Source organism: Miniopterus schreibersii (genome assembly GCF_964146895.1).
Source record: "Miniopterus schreibersii genome assembly, chromosome: 13".
NCBI lineage: Eukaryota > Metazoa > Chordata > Mammalia > Chiroptera > Miniopteridae > Miniopterus > Miniopterus schreibersii.
This window is the reverse complement of record NC_138113.1, coordinates 54160793-54177810: the sequence shown is the minus strand read 5'-3', so window position 1 is coordinate 54177810 and position 17018 is coordinate 54160793. Positions and strand designations below refer to the sequence as shown.

The 17018-nt window shown below is 52.8% G+C and overlaps 1 protein-coding gene across 1 annotated transcript in view; it reads left to right on the top strand.

Moving 5' to 3' along the window:
• Nucleotides 1-17018, top strand: part of FAM178B (family with sequence similarity 178 member B) — a gene marked incomplete at its 5' end in the record, with an annotated part of 84325 nt that overhangs the window by 688 nt on the left and 66619 nt on the right. Inside the window, 4 exons of the mRNA XM_081156441.1 lie at nucleotides 908-969; nucleotides 3133-3240; nucleotides 7660-7812; nucleotides 13606-13711. Of these exons, the coding sequence (XP_081012567.1) occupies nucleotides 908-969; nucleotides 3133-3240; nucleotides 7660-7812; nucleotides 13606-13711 (429 nt within the window). The remainder of the gene's footprint in view (nucleotides 1-907; nucleotides 970-3132; nucleotides 3241-7659; nucleotides 7813-13605; nucleotides 13712-17018) is intronic.

Sequence of the window (17018 nt, the reverse complement as noted above, 5' to 3'; positions counted from 1 at the left end):
GCCAGTGGCCTCCTCTCCTCACCACCCCTCTTTGGTCACCCCTCCTCCATTACCTCCAAGCCACTACTTTTTGGCCACTCTTCTTTGACCATACCCCAGCTGTCCTTTGATTGCCTCCTTTGGACCGTCCCTCCTCAGTCCTGGTCTTCCCGCAGCCCTTGGGCTCCATAGGCTAGGGTTCCCCTCTCCCTTTATTTCCACTCCTAACTTTTGCTAAGGGATGGCTTGGTGGTGGGGTCCTTCGAGGCTTTCACAGCTGTGGTTGGGATGTGGCCCAGCAGTAGGAAGGACCCTGGAGCCAGGTCAGGGCGAGTCAGGCACAGAGGCTCAGGCTGATTGTGGTCCAGTGGGGCTGGAGTCCTGAAAGGACACGTCTGTGATAAACTCTTGAGGGGAGTGAACTGCTGCTGCTAGGTAGACTGTGGGGACATGTAAGGACATGTATTCTAATAGGGCTTCAGTTGCTTGTGATGGACCAAGATTGTCAGTCACTGAAATGCCCACCACTGGGGAACTGATAAGTTAGCTTCCAGTCACGCATTGGAATGCCCTGGAAGTATTTTTTAAGTTCTCTCTGTAGTAGTGATATGGAATGACCCTCAGACATACTGTTACGTGTGCAGGGCAAAGTGCAGGATGGGCGTATGGTGTGCTCCCCTTCGTGGTGAGAGGGCCCTGTGACGCGTTACTGTTGGCTCACTGTGCACAGAGCAGCTGGTGGCATGCCTGGGGGGGGGGGGCTCGTTTTCCTGTGTGCCTCCATGCTTTTTTATTTTTTAGTCATGTGAATGGATTGCCTAGTCAGAAAAATAAACAAGGTAAAGGGCTTCATTTAGATTAAATTTTACTCCGTTTCCCCTTTGCTTTGTCTTTGTCTTTCTCCGCCTTTCCCTGTCCTGTTCTCCAGCTCACCCCTGAGGGCTCAGAAAGCTCTGTCAGCAGCGTGGATTACTTACTGCAGGGGAAGAGGTGAGTGCAAGAAAAGGTCCGTCAGGGCTCTTCACTCCTGTGGGGTTGGCAGTAACTTCCCAGGGTCGTCCTCTGACTCATATCAAATGTTTCTCAGGCTAAAGCAGCCTGCCTCCCCCCACGGTGTGCCCCCGGAGCGCCCTGTGTGCTCAGATTAATAATGAGAATGGGGAACAGCAGCCAGGTCAAAGGGGGGCCTGGCCAAACAGAGAGCCCCAGACCTCCGCCACTCACAGAACCCTTGTCCCGGCTCCTCGGTCTTGACTCTCCTGCCCAATTCCTGCCCGTTTGGAGAAGCGGGGGAGTTGGTCTTAGCTCCCTTTCAGGTGTTGTGTTAGAAGTAGAGAAGGTGCTGGTTCTGACGGGCATACAGCCTGCCTCTGGCCTCCGCAGCAAGGCACCGCTTCCTGCTGCCCTGGTTTGCGCCACCTGACGCGAGCTTTGCTCACTTCCCCAGAGCATTTCATCTAGTTCACGTGTGCTGTCTCTCGTGCACTGCAGTGAGCCTCATCTCACACAGAAGTTAGTTTCTAAAGGCCGAAGTGACTTCAGAGCAAAAGTGGAAGTCCTTTAGGGAGATAGCAGCTCTTTAGCACTGGGAGGTTCTCGCTCTGCACTGGGCCCTGACCAGGTGCTGGACATACCGAGATGACAGTGCAGCCCCTGCGGACCTGGAGATTAACATCATGACACAGGAAACGCTAGATTCATAAAGTTGCTGTGGAGGGATCTGGAATAGTGGCCCCTAACTTAACCCAGAGGTGTCCTTGTCCTTGAACCTCAGAGGATTAGAGGATTTGGGAGGGTGGCAGAGGTGACCACACGTACAAAGGTGAGAAGGATAGGCCGTGCTGCTCCTGGCTGGCCAGGACTGGGATTCTTGGTGCCAGAGTGGAGATGCAGCTGCGATGTGTACAGCAGCTGGATCACGAGAGGCCTCATGAACACAAGCTGGTCCTCAGGGAAATTTAAGCAGGTAGTGATAGGGTTTCCTGTGTGTTTGAGAAAGAGCACCCGGGACGCACTATGGAGAATGGATGGGAAGGGTGAGAGGAAGTAGGGTGACTGGTGATGAGATGGGGCACCTGTGTGAGCAGGAGTGATTCAGAACCAGACCTATGGTGTCCGAGGTGCCTGAGCACCCCCCCGACATCATCCAGTTAGTGGCTGGCTAGGAGAATCTGCACTCAAGACAGGCCCAAGCTGGGGGTAAAAGTATCAGAACTGAGGACCTGCGGGCAGAGCCAGGGCAAGCACTTGGGGAAAAGAGGAGGCAGGACAAGGGCTGGGAAGTCAGGGCTCCCTCAGTAGCCCTAGGGACGAGGACAGAGAAGGCTGGAGCTGGTGAGGGAATAGGGGCTCAGGCAAGATAATGGTTGGCAGCAGGGCCTGTGGCGGGGGGGCAGTTGAAAGGGGAAGTAAAGCTCTCAGGGGCTGGTGGGAGAAACGTGGGCTCCAGGCCTCTGGGCTGCGGCACAGGGTGGGGATTGTGAGGGCTGAGCAGGATCTGAGCTGCCCTTTGAGGAGGTGAGGTGGCAGCTATGAGCATGGGGCTTCTCCTGGTCAGTGTGGCTGGGCTGGGGGTAGGGGGAGCAAAAGGGCTGGGTATAGGCTGTGGCAAGCTCAGAGTGAGCAAATGCCAAAACAGGTACATTTATAAAAGCACATGTGAAGTGTGTGGTGAAACATGTCCTTTTTTCCTTTTTATAATTTTCTTTTTAACCCTCACCCGAGGACATGCTTTTATTGATTTTAGAGAGAGAGGAAGGGAGAGGGGAGAGAGAAACATCGACTGGTTGTCTCCTGCCTGTGCCTCGACTGGAAATCAAACCCACAACCTGAGTATGTGCCCTGATGGGGAGTCGAACCTATGACCTTTCAGTGTACAGGACGACACTCAACCACCTGAGCCACACTGGTCAGGGCGAAAACCGTCTTCTTTCCAGCCTGCCTGCTCATCTGTACACGTTCAGAGATGACACAGTCAATGCAGTGCAGCTCCTCCCCTTGAAGATATAAGTTTTTGAAGCAGGCAGTGTGGCTGCCTGGTCCCTCCCTTCTAGGCCTCACCATGTTCTTGGGGTCCCTGCAGCCCAGTGACAGGGCTGGATGACCCTGCAGGCACAGCACTGACCCCTGTTGTTGGCTCTCGTTTCCCTGCAGGGAGCAGACCCTGGAGCAGGAGCGGGAGAAGCTGCTTGTGCGGGACCGTCCTGATCTTGATTCCTTGGATCTGGATGAGGAGGACGTGCCTTTCACACCGGAGCACAGGTGGCAGGGAGCAGACATGGGAAGAGTGGGGGACATAGGGGAACCCAGGTGGGGGTGGGCACTCAGGGGCACAGGGGAGCATGGGATGGGGCAGGCATAGGTGGGGAGGGTATGAGGGAAGCACCCCTGCACTCACCTCTGCAGGCAAAGGATTTAGTCCGTCACACTCTGGGTTGTGGACAATTTCAGCCAGTGATTTGTGTGTCACGAGTCCTCAGGTTGCCTCCTTTCCTTAAACCCACATTTGTTCATTGATTTGAGAAATATTTACTCACCAACTGTGTGTCAGAATCTACTGTGGGCCTTTGAGGACATAGATACAAAGCATGGCCTGCTCTGCCCCACCTGTCTGCCCACATTTATAGAACTGGATCTTCTGGGACAGTAACTACACAAAACCACAGTCTAAATGAAAACTGCCTTTAAAGGGAGGAATATAGCCACATGACATTGTTCATTGTGCCTTTGGGGAAAGAAGGTGGCTTCTTTCCATACTGTCATACGGGAGGAATGTGTGCCAGAGTTTCAGAGATGCCCAAGGACCACAATTGAATCCACCTTCAGGGTATACTGTTATCTATTTGTCCGTGTGTGTCTCCATCTGTCCGTCTGTCCATCAACAAATGTCTGCCAAGCGCAACCTGGTGCAGGCTCTGTTACCGACTCTGGGGATACAGCAGGAACAAAGCCAGCCAGACATTTCTGCCCTCCTGTCACTTGCTTTTGTGGCGGGGAGACGAGCGGTGCACCAGCTAAGCGAAGCCATGTGACAAGTGCTAATGAGAAAGGATAGACTGGGAAGGGGGCATTGGAACTGTTGGGAGGGTTGGGAGATTTTGGATGAGAGGTCAGGGAAGGCATCCATGAGCAGATGACTTTTAAGCAGAGCCCTGAAAGAGGTGAGAAGTGTCAGGGAGAGACTGGGGGTGGGGAGGTAGTAATCAAAGGAGCCAGAAGGGTTTTGGCTCAAGCAAGCAGAAGGTTGTAGTTGTCTGTAATTTTTCCTGAACAAGCAGAAGAGTAGTTATCTGGGCTAAGATTAAGTGATGTGGGGTGGGATGGGATGGGATCAAGAGTTCATTTGGGGATCCAGAGGCAGGATCAAGGAGTCAACTGGGATGCCTTGTCTGGAGAGCAAGCTTGGGAGTTTCTATGCTACAAGTGACATTTAAAGCCACAAAACTGGGTGAGATAACCTGGGGAGCCAGTTTATATAGAGAAGAGACAGGGGCCCAAGGGCGCAACATAGAGGTCACATTGACCTTGACAAGAGCAGCTGTGGTGGATGGCTTTGGGCAAACCTGCCTGGAATAGCTTCATAGGAGAACAGGAGCAGAGCAAAAGAGAAAAATGGGCAGTAGTTGAAGGGGGAAGTGGAGTCAGGATAGAGCTGTCCGTCTCTTTTCCTTCTTTCCTTTCTTCCTTCCTCCCTCCTTCAGGAGCCTCGTGCCTAGCCATGTGATGGGGGCAGTTGGTCAGCGTGCCCCGACTGTGTCATCCAGGCTTTGCTTTTTCCGTAAGTGTGTGCCGTCATCAGCGTTTGTCCGCAGCGGCAGGCGGAGTGTGCGTTCGGCGTCCACTCACTGAAGGTTGCTGAGTGAAAGCACACGGACTTCCCGGGGCCTCCACGTTTGGGACCCCCAAAGGCGATTGTTGCCCAAGGATTATTATGAGCAGCCGTTTGCTGTTTTCTGCAATTTTTCTGATAATCAGTCATCTCTGGGCTAGATCAGGCCTCAGCACACTTACTGGAAAGTTTGTAAATGGTAAATATTTCAGGCTCTGTGGGCCACGCAGTCTCTGTCATAAGGACTCAGCTCTGCAGTGTAGCGGGAACACGCCTGCAGACCACGTGCAGTGTTGGTTGAGTGATAGCGCCATGCTGCAGTAAAACCTCATGGTGGACCCAGCCTTGGTTGGGAGGCCCCTGCCTCCTATGTGTCAGTTCTCACTGTGCAGATCCAAGTGGTCAGATAGGCACGGCTCACACGCTGCCCAGAGACCCCAGGGAAAGGGTGTGTGCGAGTCACACGGTGTATCCAAGTGCAGATGTGCTGAGCATGACCACAGTGGGACCTCTGGGTTTGGGCCAAAGGCCTTGGTGGTGTCACAGTGATGAAAGCACTAGTCTCTCCATATTGGGGCCTATGGATTTGGTTTCTAGGTTCCCCACTCACTGGATAAGTAGCCTTGGAATTAAACCTTTTAAAAAATCTCTGTAGCAGGAATAGCTCTCTGCCTTTCTGCCACATACACCCAGGATTCCAGAAGCCATGGCTCAGGTATTTTTAAATCCTCACAGGAAGGGTGTTATCTGGGCAACCAGCTTGAGACAGAAGGGGTTTCAGTCTTTGAAATCGCTGATAGTTTTCCAGGCACGTGACTTTTTCAAGCTGGACTTTGAGAAAGCCTCTTGACAACGGCCACTTTGAGGTGGTGATTTTGATGTGGGATCATTTTGATGGGACAGTTTAACTCTCTGCTTCAAAGAAAATTACTCCCTGATACACAAAGCCAGCAGTCTCTTCCCTCCCTGAGTAGGGTATGGAGCATGGAGTGTAGGTCTGGAGGGGTGAGCTGAGGCTGGAGGCTGGTCATGCCTGGAGGACAAGTTGCCTATGACCAAGAGTCATGTAACTGCCACAGTAGCTTCTCAGAAAGGACCCTGAGCATCCCGAGCAGATGATCTGCGCACACACTGGGCAGCATTTGACTGGACGATGTCCTACAGTCTCTTATTTCTTTAAGTTGAAAGACCTTACGTATATGCTGGTGAGGGGGTGGGGGGATGGGGGTGGTCGAGGAGGACATTTAAACCACACAGCATTCTTTATGCTCAGTTCTGGGCTGCACAGAAGTCCTCAGCTGGATGTGCAAGGGTTGTGTTGGAACTGTGAATGCCGTACAGACGTTATAGTTAATATCACAAAATCCCTTTGAACAGTGGTTTGGGAACAAGGTTAAGACCCTTTTACAGGTCAGCTTATTTCTTGCAGACTTTTAATAATTTGTACATTTTTTAAAATTATAAAAGCAACATTGGAAGCCATAGATATTCAAACAGCAAAGAAATTAATCTCAAATGGTAAAGAAATGAACAAAAAAGAAAATTGTGTTACCGTGTGGTGGTTTTCCCAGGCTGCTTCCAAAAGGCCACAGGATCAGAATCTCCCTGATGTCACCCCTCGTGCCATTTCTTCCTCGGGGTGACCCTGTGTACTTCTTGTCATCCCCTGACATTGGGTCACCTGGCACAAAGTGAGACAGAGTTCACCTGTCCAGCAGTGGGCAACTACCTCGCTGCCCCACCTCCAGTGCCAGCTGCTTGTGTCCCAGATCCTAACAGGAGCCCCAACTGCTGTTCCCCTCCACATTCACTGGGATCCTGGGAGTGGGCAGTCCTCTGGTGAGGGGAGGGGATGCAGTACCATAGCTGGTTTAATTTGTTGCTGTTACTGTTGTTAAATGTATATCACTTCATTACAAAATCCAGCAGAACACAGTCATATGAAGGAAATGGGCAATGCCTCTGCTTCCCCAAATCCTATTGCCCAGGGCTGACCATAGATCATAGTTGTATGTGTCGGGGGGGGGGGGGGTACTTCGTGTGTTTATGAAAGTCTGTGTGTATACCTAACACATGCACATGCGCGTGTGTGTGCACATGCACACACACCGTTCTGCAGCTTGGTCTTCCACCCACCTTTGTGGTGCAGTCACCTCATTACCAGGAGTCATCCCACTGCCTCCCTTTCCCCATTCCCTCTTCATGGGGTGACTAGCCCTGACTTTGTGCACCCTCCCGACATAGTTGGATTGTATTCCCTCTTCTCCCTGTTCCTCCGCTGTCCGTGGGCCCAGCTCTGATCTACTCAGTCAGACTCACAGGGCAGGTGGGGCCTGGGCATCTGCATTTTAGCAGCTTCCCAAGGAGTCCTCCTGATCGTGGAGCTTGAGGCCCTCTGCCCAGAGGAAGAGCCTGGGTCCTTCCTGGCGAGGATGTCCTCCCTGACCCTGGCTGACCCATGACTGGGCTCTGAGGCGTGTTCACCTCTGGAGGGTACGGGGAGTACAAGGGCAGCTCACAGCTGCTTCATCCTCCAGCACCTGGCACCTGCACATGGTGGGCGCTCAGTGAATGTTGGAACTGAAAAGAGCCCATGGTTTAGGGCTCGGGTTGTCACCAGGACCTCTAGCTCCTGGACTGAGGCCCTTCTGAGGGATCAAGTGTAAAAGAGTGGAAAGGGTAGGGCTCATTAGTCTGCATCTCGAGGGTTCTTCCTCCATCAGCAGGTGGCGCTGTCCTCCCTGGTTCAATTCCCCCTCTCTGCCCCCTATCTTCCCTCCCCCCACTCCCCAAGCCCCAGGTGCAGACCAGGTGCACCTGCTGACCGGCTCTCCCACCCCTTGCTTTGGCAGGAAGCTGGTGGAGAGGTTCTCCATGGCCCTGCAGGTCATCCCATCAGTACATCCAGGAGAGACGGTATTTCTACCCAGGCGTCACCCCCTGCCTTGCATCCTGGACTGTTCACACCTGAAGCCCCGTAACCACCTGGAAGGGCTGTTCCTCAGGTAAATGTCTGTATGGCCTGACCAGGTCCCTCCCTCATAGAGTCCACCCCCAAGGAGGAAATCCAAAGCTGTGTTTCGGCCCATTTGGATATATCAGCTTTTAGAGATGTAGATAAAATAGCCACACATGTCTAACAGTATTTAATTTTTAAAAATCTTACACTTCTGCAAATATTAGACTGTGCATTTATGTGTTCATATGCCTTTTCCTCCCACACACCCGAGTTTCATGGAACAACTGTAGTCACAGTCATCCTATGTGCCTCACTGGAGCCACGTCCTGGGCCAGCCAGCAGCTTTCCAGGGCACGTTGTTGCCACTGCTATCTACTCATTTGAGATCCTGTATGTCAGTTTGTGTGCTGCTAATGTGGGGAAGTCTGTCCCCAGCCAGGAGCACATGTGTATAATGTTAGGGCAGCTTGTTCCTCTTCTCTTTGAAAGGAAGTTCATGATCATTATCACATAACCACTAATGATGTTGTTTTTAAGGGCTTTTATTTTTAAAAACTTTATGACAGTAACATGCAACACTTGCAATTGTGAGCTCATACTTGGGAGAATAAGGAGAGAGTCGCGGAGAGTAGTGGACTCCTTGCGGCGCCAGCCCCTGGGTGCCGGTGCAGGCCGGCAAGGAGCTGGAGCGGAGCACTGTCCACCGGCCCACAAGGAGCACCGAGGTCAGGCTGCTTCTGCTGCCCCTTTGGCCACGTTAGGACTTGAACACGGGAATCTTGTTCTGTTTTCCAGCTCTTTGGGCCTTCATATGTCTATTCCATTAATTCTAAATCCACCTTATTTTATAACAGATAACATTTTGATGTGTTTCCTTTAATACTGAGTATCATGGAAAGTTTCAAGCAAACATAAAAGTAGAGAGAGCATAATGTACCTCCATGTACCCATCATTCACCTTCAACAGTTATCAACTCAAAGCTGATCTCATTCCAGCTCTACTCCTGCCCACTAGCATTGTCTCCCCGGGGTTATTTTTAGGCAAATCCCAAACACATATAATTTAATCTGTACATACTTCAGTTTGTGTCTCTAAAAGACAGGACTACCTTTAGATATTATATCAGTGTCATTATTGCACCTAAAAAGCATAATAATTTCTTAATATCTGTCAATGTTCAGATTTCCTCGATTGTCTTATAAGTGTTTTCTGTGTGCTGTTCACATGAGGATGTAAACAAGGCCTCAGTGCCACTGGTAGAGCAGTGCTGCTGGGATAACGGCGCTGCACTGGTGGCAGGCACGTTGAGCCACTGGCCTCATTTTTCTTGACATGCAAGTTGTTTCCTACTTTCCTTGGCGTGACAGTGTGGTGAGAATATTCTTGTACATAATGTTCGTCTGGAATATACCCCTGGGTGTGATGTGAGGAGGTTTTGCCTGAGTATGAATATTGATAAAGGTTCACTTGGCCAGACTGAAAAGATATCTGATGAAGAGATGATGAAGAGTGGGGAGAGGGAATGAAGGGAGGAGAAGAAAGATGGTGGAGCTGGAGAAAGGAGGGAACAATGAGCGAGCGGCTGGCAGGAGTGGGGAGGGGAGGACAGGAGAAAGGAAGGCAGCTTCCTGAGCGGCCTCAAGGTTTGTGCCAGCAGCGGGATTTCTCCCCAGGCTTGATGGCCCGCAGGAAGTATTTGACAGATGAGATGCCCATGGAGCAGTGACCTGGATCAGAGCAGCCCTGCCAAATGGGGCCAGGTGGCTGGCCAGCTTCCTTGGAGGGAGGGATTCAGGCCTCCTCCCTCAGCATGGTAACGAAGCACAGTGGGGACCGTGGCCAGCACCGCAAATCCGAATCCGAGGAGCTTTCTGGAGGGATGCCCTGCTCATGGTCAGGGCCGGGGGCCCTGCTATGCAGTGGGTAAGGGCTACTTCCGGAGGTCACCACTTAGCCTTGGAGTCATCTTTTATTTCCTGTTTTTGCCAAGGACTTCAAGTTCAGACACAAGAGTGGGAAATACTAGTCCTTTAATAATTATCCCGTTGTGTTCAGCCGGAAACAGAAGATGGAGAAAGAATAAAGGATCACTTGATCTCAGAAAAGCAATATGATTCCATTTCCTGCCCCAGAGACAATTAACGCTGTGATCCCAGGTAATTGCAGCTGTCTTGTAGTCCATTTTCCAGACTTTCTATAGTGAACATTTTGATCGTTTGAGGGGGAGAAGAAGTGAGTGCAGTTTTTAAAAATCACTTCCAGAAATAGTCACTTCTCCCCCTTCTGTGAAAAGGAGTGTTATATTTCTCCCGCTGTTCACCGTGGGAAACCTTGGCACAGAGTAAGCAAGCTGTGTGTCTCAGATGGCAGAGCAAGTGTGGCAGCGCAGGTGTCTAAGTGCCAGGCCACGTCCCCCGGGGCTGGACCTGCGCAGGTTTCCCAGCCCGCAGCTGTGGGATTGGAGGTGGCCCAGGCCATTGCCTTTCGTTCATCACCCAGCTGGATGAGTGACCTCAGGTCCGTTGCCTGGGACCAAAGTCACATGCCTTTATGACAAAGTTGGTACCGGGGTGGATTTTTTCCTCCTCCCTTGACAGTTCAAAAGGAAATACGATCCCCTGAGTGAAAGCTATAGGACATGCCCATCCCGGCCAGGAGGCAGAAGCTCAGGGGAGAGTGGGGGCTGCCTGCTGAATTACTCAGGGTACTCCTCTGGCCCCACAGTGTGCGTGGGTGTGTCCAGCGGGTGAGCTGTCTGTAGTGTGTTCCCAGGGTGCCTGGTGCGCAGGCCAGGACCTCCCTTGGTGAAGATTTCAGCAGGAGACTGTGGGCGGGTCTGAGCTGCGTGGCCATGAGTGCTGCTTGGGCACCGGATCCCCCTGATGCCCAGCCTTTGCTTTAACATGACGTCCTCTCTTCCCGGCATGCTGGGGTGGCAGGCTGTGTAACAAATCCAGCAGTTGGCAAATGGACAGGACTGAACTGCCCACTGGCTGCCTCTGTCCCTGAAAACAGAGCCCACAGGCAGGGCTGCCGCTGGAGTCCCTGCTTCTAGCCTGCTGATGCTGCTTAACGTTGACAAAGGAAAGAAAAAAAAGAAGAGCAGGGGTGAACGCTCTGAGCATTATTCGTTTGTGTTCTCCAGAGGCCGTTAAACTTTCATTTGAGTAACTTGGCAAGGGCACAGAAACTGATCCTGTATAAATAGCCACACTGGTGTTTATCGCTCCCCCATCGCTTGGGATTCCCGAGGCACTGAGAGACTGCCCTCTGGGACTGCTGCCGGGAGATGGACCAGGAGAAAAGGGCTAGAGGGCTCTTGGTGAGGCATTCATTATCAGGAATGGAAGTCCCAGCAGAGGTCGGGTCTCTGCCCACATGTGGGTCCACACCCGTCCCTTCTGTGCTGCCCCCTTGTTTTGTGCAGTTCTTTTGGGCTGATTCCCCCACTTCCTCCCCTCAGCTCCCAGTCCCTCTGTCCTTGCCTTGGGTCTGGGGATCAGCACTTTTCTAACTGGCTGCTCATCCTGATGAGAACCTCCCTCACTGGGACCCCAGGGTGGACAGTTGGGGCTTTGTGCTCAGCCAGGCCCCGGGTGGTATCTGCTGTGACAGAGGTTCCCTCCGTCCCTCCCTCCCTCCCTCCCCTCTCACTCCAGGGTCCTCTGACATTCTCAGCATAACTTCTGACCTTAGCGTTGGCTTAGCCACACAGTGCCCACGTTCTTGATTTGTAGGCATGGCAAGGGTTTGAGTAAATCTAACAGCAGCTGAATCTGTGACCCAAGGATTTTGAGCTTTCAGCACACGCCTCCTGCCCCTCCCCTTTTCCTCTCCCCATCAAGTACTGCTGTGGGAACTCTCCCTCCTGCTCAGATCAGCATGCCATTGGCCTTGTCCCTGCCACTGGAGGGGGCAAGAAGTGAACCCACAAGCGCAAGTGACGTGAAACAGCACCCAAGACCCATCCTGCAGGGGGGGCCTCGAGTCTCATCCAGCCCTGGGCACAGAGTTTCTAAAGTCACTCACTCTGGGCACAGCTGAGCCACCCTTTCTGCCATCTTTGCTGCTTGTCTTACAGACTAACCCTAACTCCCTAGCCGGGAACCCAGAGCAGCCAGATCCTTTCTGTGGCAGAAACTGCTCTGCAAGGTGGGCGTAGCAGAAGGGAGACAGTGCAACCCAGGGTGTCTCTCCCTTGGAGCAGCAGTTAGAAATGCCTTGATTGAGCCAAAAGGGGCTTGTATGGTCAGTTCTCCTACTGAGAAATGGGCGGGATGCCCCCCAGCAGAATGCCACAGTCTCCTCAGAGTCCCAGGAGCACCAGCCTCCTTGCCACATGGCCCCTGGCCAAGTCCTGCAGATTTGCAAGGTCCTTCGGACATTGTTTGCCTGAGTATTGTCTGCATTCGTGGTGCTGTGCTTGAACCATGTGGGCATCATGGGGCCGGTCCGAAAGTGTCCATGTGACCAAGCGCCTGGAGCCGATCGGTGTGCCAGCAGCCCTGGGGCACACACATGTTCTTTGTACAAATAAAGGTCTGTTTTAGAGCTGTCAACTTCACAAACAGGAAAAGCTGCTTTCTCCTCTGAACTTAAATGATTCGGAAAATATATATACCATTTGTAAATTACCTGGACATACTCAAGGAGACAGCATCTTGGCTTGGAGGAGAATCTTTGTTTTGGAGCATTGTGTTCCTAGTAGATTAAAACATGTCCTTTGTAAAAAGGACAATGTTGGGCTGACCGAGAAATTTCTATCTGGAGTCGTGATTTTAAATGCGTCCGCAATGTTCTTTGGGTGGGTCTGGCCATTAAAAAAGGGAACAAACATGAAATTATGTTTCCTTTCCCTGGAACCCATATTAATTGCCTTTAGGACTGTCTAATGAGAGCAAAGGAGAGCTCACAAAATGTAGCGAGTAGGAGAGTCCTCCCCCAGGCCGCCCCAGGGATGAAGTCTGGCCAACCCTCCAAAATGACTTCCGAAGCTCCTTTCACCAGAGGCCTGAAACCACATGGAATGTTTCAACTCCTGGTTCATGGGATCTGGGATCCTGTAGGTCCCCATGGTCAACCAGGCCACCTGTGGACTTGGGCTGCTCTATATGCCAGCCGTGGGGTTTTGAGAGCTCCTGTTAGTAGGGGAGGCCCTACAGGATCCTGTCATGAGTGGAAATGTAGGTTCTGGCCACAGGCCCGTGGTGGCTCTGAGTGCCAGGCCCCCTGGACTCTGGGGTCACTGCTGCTCCCATGCTTCCCAAAGAGCCCTCTGCGGCACCATCATTTGTGATTTGCTTCCCAGAATTTCCCGTCTCAGGCCCTTTTCTGTTATTTTCCCATCTTCTCAGGTGTCCCCTTTGTTTCGGAAAAACAGCACAGGCAGAAAAGCCCTGTGTAATTGGAGCCCGGACACTGGCCCATGTGGGCCCCGCCGGTAACTCTGTCCCCCACAGTGGGGCCCTGGCTGAAACTGTGACTCCTGATTCTCCCCCTTGCTGACTCAGATCCTCCAGTCAGCCCTGGTAAGCACCTCAGTTTCCCCTCTGTCCAATGGAAAGGACAAAATGTACTATCCGGTCATTTAAAACACTGTGAGATATACTCATGGAGAGCAAGTGATTCTGATGATGACGTGAGTGGCTTTTCCTTCTGACAGCTGCTTGCGTCAAGGGCTCTACAAACATTTTTTGGTCCATAACAATGACTTGTGATTCTAGCATCCTGGTGAAGCTGATCCAAGAATCCCCCACCCGGTTTTACTGAGACCGGTGTTGAGGAAGGCGCCAGGCAGCCGCCATGGAGCCTCCTAACCTGACCCCTCTGCCCCCACAGCTCCCCACTGGCCCAGCAGCTCTCCTTCCTGCACAGTGGCTTCCTGAGCAACCTCTACCTGCAAGAGCCCGCGTGTCCTGTGCCCCTTCTGCGGTGGCTGTTCCAGGTGAGGGCCTCAGGCCTACCACTAGGTGGCGGGAGCGTTCCTGCCTACAGCCAGGCAGGGCCTGGGGGATGGGGAGGGCATTCCTTTGCCTATTCTGGTCTGGGCTGCTGCTGGGTTTGTCCCAGCTGAGGCAAGAGGCGGAAGGAAGGCCTGTGATGGCCGAGTTGGGGAGGTGCTGGGACCAGCCTGTGGTCTCAGTTACCCCGAGTGTATGCCTCACAGGGTGCTGCTTGTGCCACCAGAAGTCCTCTCTGTGGTTCTGTCCCTGCTACTCCACAGGTGCCTCCATGTGTCCCAGCTCATCTCTACTCCAAGTCACAGGGCCTGGCTCAGGGCCCGCCACAGCTTGTAGCACCCTGGAGGTGTGGGGCTCTCGTAAACTTCAGGCTGGGGCTGCTCAGGTGTTGGAGTGTTTGCCTCCCTCTGTGGAGTTGTAGTCAGCTGGGAAAGCCTGGAGCAGCTGTTGTGTCTGCCCCTTTCTTCCTGCTGGTTGCTACCTGGGCCTGAAACTTTTGCACTGAGAAGGAGAGTGAGGGCCAGCAGGGATGGCCCAGGAACCAGCTGCTGTGATCTGAACATAGGCTTGGTGATGCCAGCCTTGGCACCCACCCAAGACCATCCCTGTCTGGGAGGGCAGGTCACAAGTTCCAACTGGTCTCATTCCTGCCAGTTGGAGCCTGGATCCCAGCTGTAAATTAGAGCCAGCATGCAGCCTGGTCAAGGAAGTCGGCTGCCTTCCAGAAAGAGCCCTCCAGCTCTCCCCTCCCCATTACCGCTCCCTGCCCCAGAGGGAAAAGTCACCCTTGGTGCCTGGGGCTATTGTGTGTGGCTGTTGCCCTTGTCCCTCCCCCAGGCCCAGTGGGAGTGGTGGGCCAGTGACAAGGAACAGTGTGGCCATTCTTCTCTACCCCCAGTCAGTGTAGCAGCTCTGTGCTCCATGCACAGTATGACAAAATGCACAATTGGGCATTGGGAGGCACAAAGGGCCCGTCTGAGACATCGCCCACAGAGGGTCCTTGTGTGACCCTGACACGATGTGGACTGCCTTCCCTGTCCATCAGGCCTGGGAGGAGTGAGCTAGCCCAGCCCTGTCTCTTCTCTCAGCAATGTTACCCCAGTGGGGGACAGTAGAGCAGAGGACCCAGCTCTGAGGCCAGACAGACTCTGTGCAGTTCCACCTCTGCCACTTTCTGCTGTGTGGCCTTGGGCGAGTTATCTAGGGTCAGCCTTGTGCCTCATTTTCGTAGTCTGTGAACTGGGGCCGAGAGTCCCATATGGAGGTTAAAATTTAGTCCTGTGACCTGCCTTGTTTGGATAGTCCCCATGGCTCTGCCAGGGCCCAGCCATCTTCCAGAAGGAATGTTAATGCAGAGACTAAAGTTCTCCATCTTTAGGAAGGAGGAACCAAGCTCCCGCCCCCACAGCTGAGGCCAGATCAGTGGAAGGGTGCACTTGGCCTTGGGAGCCTGTGGGCAAGACTCTGCTCTGCGTTTTGTCTCTGGAGGGGAAGGAGGAACAGGACAGCACAGTGACATGGCTTTCGTGATCATGCTACAGGCCTTCACAGGGTGGACTCTGCCATTTCACTTCTGAGGTTTTGGTTTTCTTGAACTTGTAACACTTTCCCACAGTAACAGCAGCATTCATTCATTCGCAGACATTGGCTGAGGACCTGCTTGCTGAGCTCTAGGGATGGAAGGGTTTGAGGAATGGTGTCCCAGGTGCCTTCCCAGAGTGTGGCCATGTGCTCAGCATACTTCTAAGCCTCGTTGTTACATGGACTCTGATTGCAAGAGGTGGAAATCCAGAGGCCTCCCTGGAGCTGCTGGGGGCATTCTTATAAAGGTGCAGGGGTGGTTTGTGGGGTCCTCAGGAGAGCAGGAACTAGGATGGAGAAGGGTCTGAATCCTAGGATGGATCTCAGCTTTTCTCTATTCTGCAGACTCCATGGCCAAGTAAATTCTCAGGAAGGAGAGTCTGATTGGCCTAAGAGGGGCTAAATGACCCCCGAACCCCACCCCACCCAGCCAAAGGCAGCTAGGTGAGAGCAGGGTCACTGGGCCGCTTGAAGGCCCACCTGTGCACCTGCAGTTGACTCAGAGCTGGATGGGGGTGAGGAGTGGGGGGTGGGGAGCAGGGAAGACCTCCCCAAACATGCTCATTCGACTGTTTCTTTGAAAAGACTATCCTGAGGTCCCATGGGAACTAGGTCCTACTGCCAGCCCCCTGCCCCTCCCAGGGGCTTCAGTGGGGTGTACAGTGGACACTGGGTAAACAGACTTTGGCCTTAGTGCTCATGAATTATGTAAAATCATCACTGGAGCCCTAGTGTGTACCTGCCAGGTGAACCTTGCTGGGGACGTGGACAGAAGCAGGACGTGGCGACTGAACATATATTCTTGTTGGGAAACTCTCAAATGTCCAGCTATGAAGAAGAGTTACGAGAAGTTATAAAAGGGAGAGGAGGCCAAGTTCTGATGTCTTGGGTCAAATCCCAGGAAGCTGAGTCTCAGATGTGATTTCCCAGCAGATTTCCGAGAAGGGGGGGGGGGGGTAGGTGCATCACTCTCAGCATCACTCCCCTGGGAGGGAGGGAGAGCAGCAGGCCTGGGCAGAGGCAAAGCAAATGCAAGAGAGATCACAGCCAGTCCTGCAGGGGCTCTGGAACTGAGCCCCTTTACAGATGTCCCAATGGATGCAAGGGGTGCAGGCCTTTGGACCCCAGCCTAGACCAGTTATCAGGCAAAGGCTGCACTTGGAGAGGGGGTGTGACTTTGGGTGAGGCACTCCCCCCATCCAACGTTAATGTCCAGACAGGGACTGGCTCAGGACCCTCGGGCAGCAACAGCACCGAGCCCCTGGGGATGGAGCCTCTGTTCTGAAAGGGGCTGTGCCCAGGGTGTCCACCATAGCGGCCTTTTCTCAGTACTCAGGAGGGCCGGTTAATGGGCAGCATGGCCTGGTCTGTGTGTCCTCAGGCCGGATGGCACAGTTGGGGAGGGTGCTGTCCCATCGATTATCTCCATGTCACATAACCCAAATCCCCAGCTGGTGACTCTACAGGATCTAAAAATGTTAATACTTTTTCTTCCCACCTTCCAAATTATTCTGGCTGAATACTTAATCAGCTGAACAGAGACAGATTAACAGGAGAAAATCAAAGCTTAATCATGTGCATGGGGAATTCACTTAGGCATGGAAATTCCAAAGACAGGCAACACTGGGTATACAAGACATGTTGGGCAAAGGAGAGAATGGGGTATTGGATTTCAGAAGTGAGAATGGGCGGTTTACAGGTAGTTGAGGA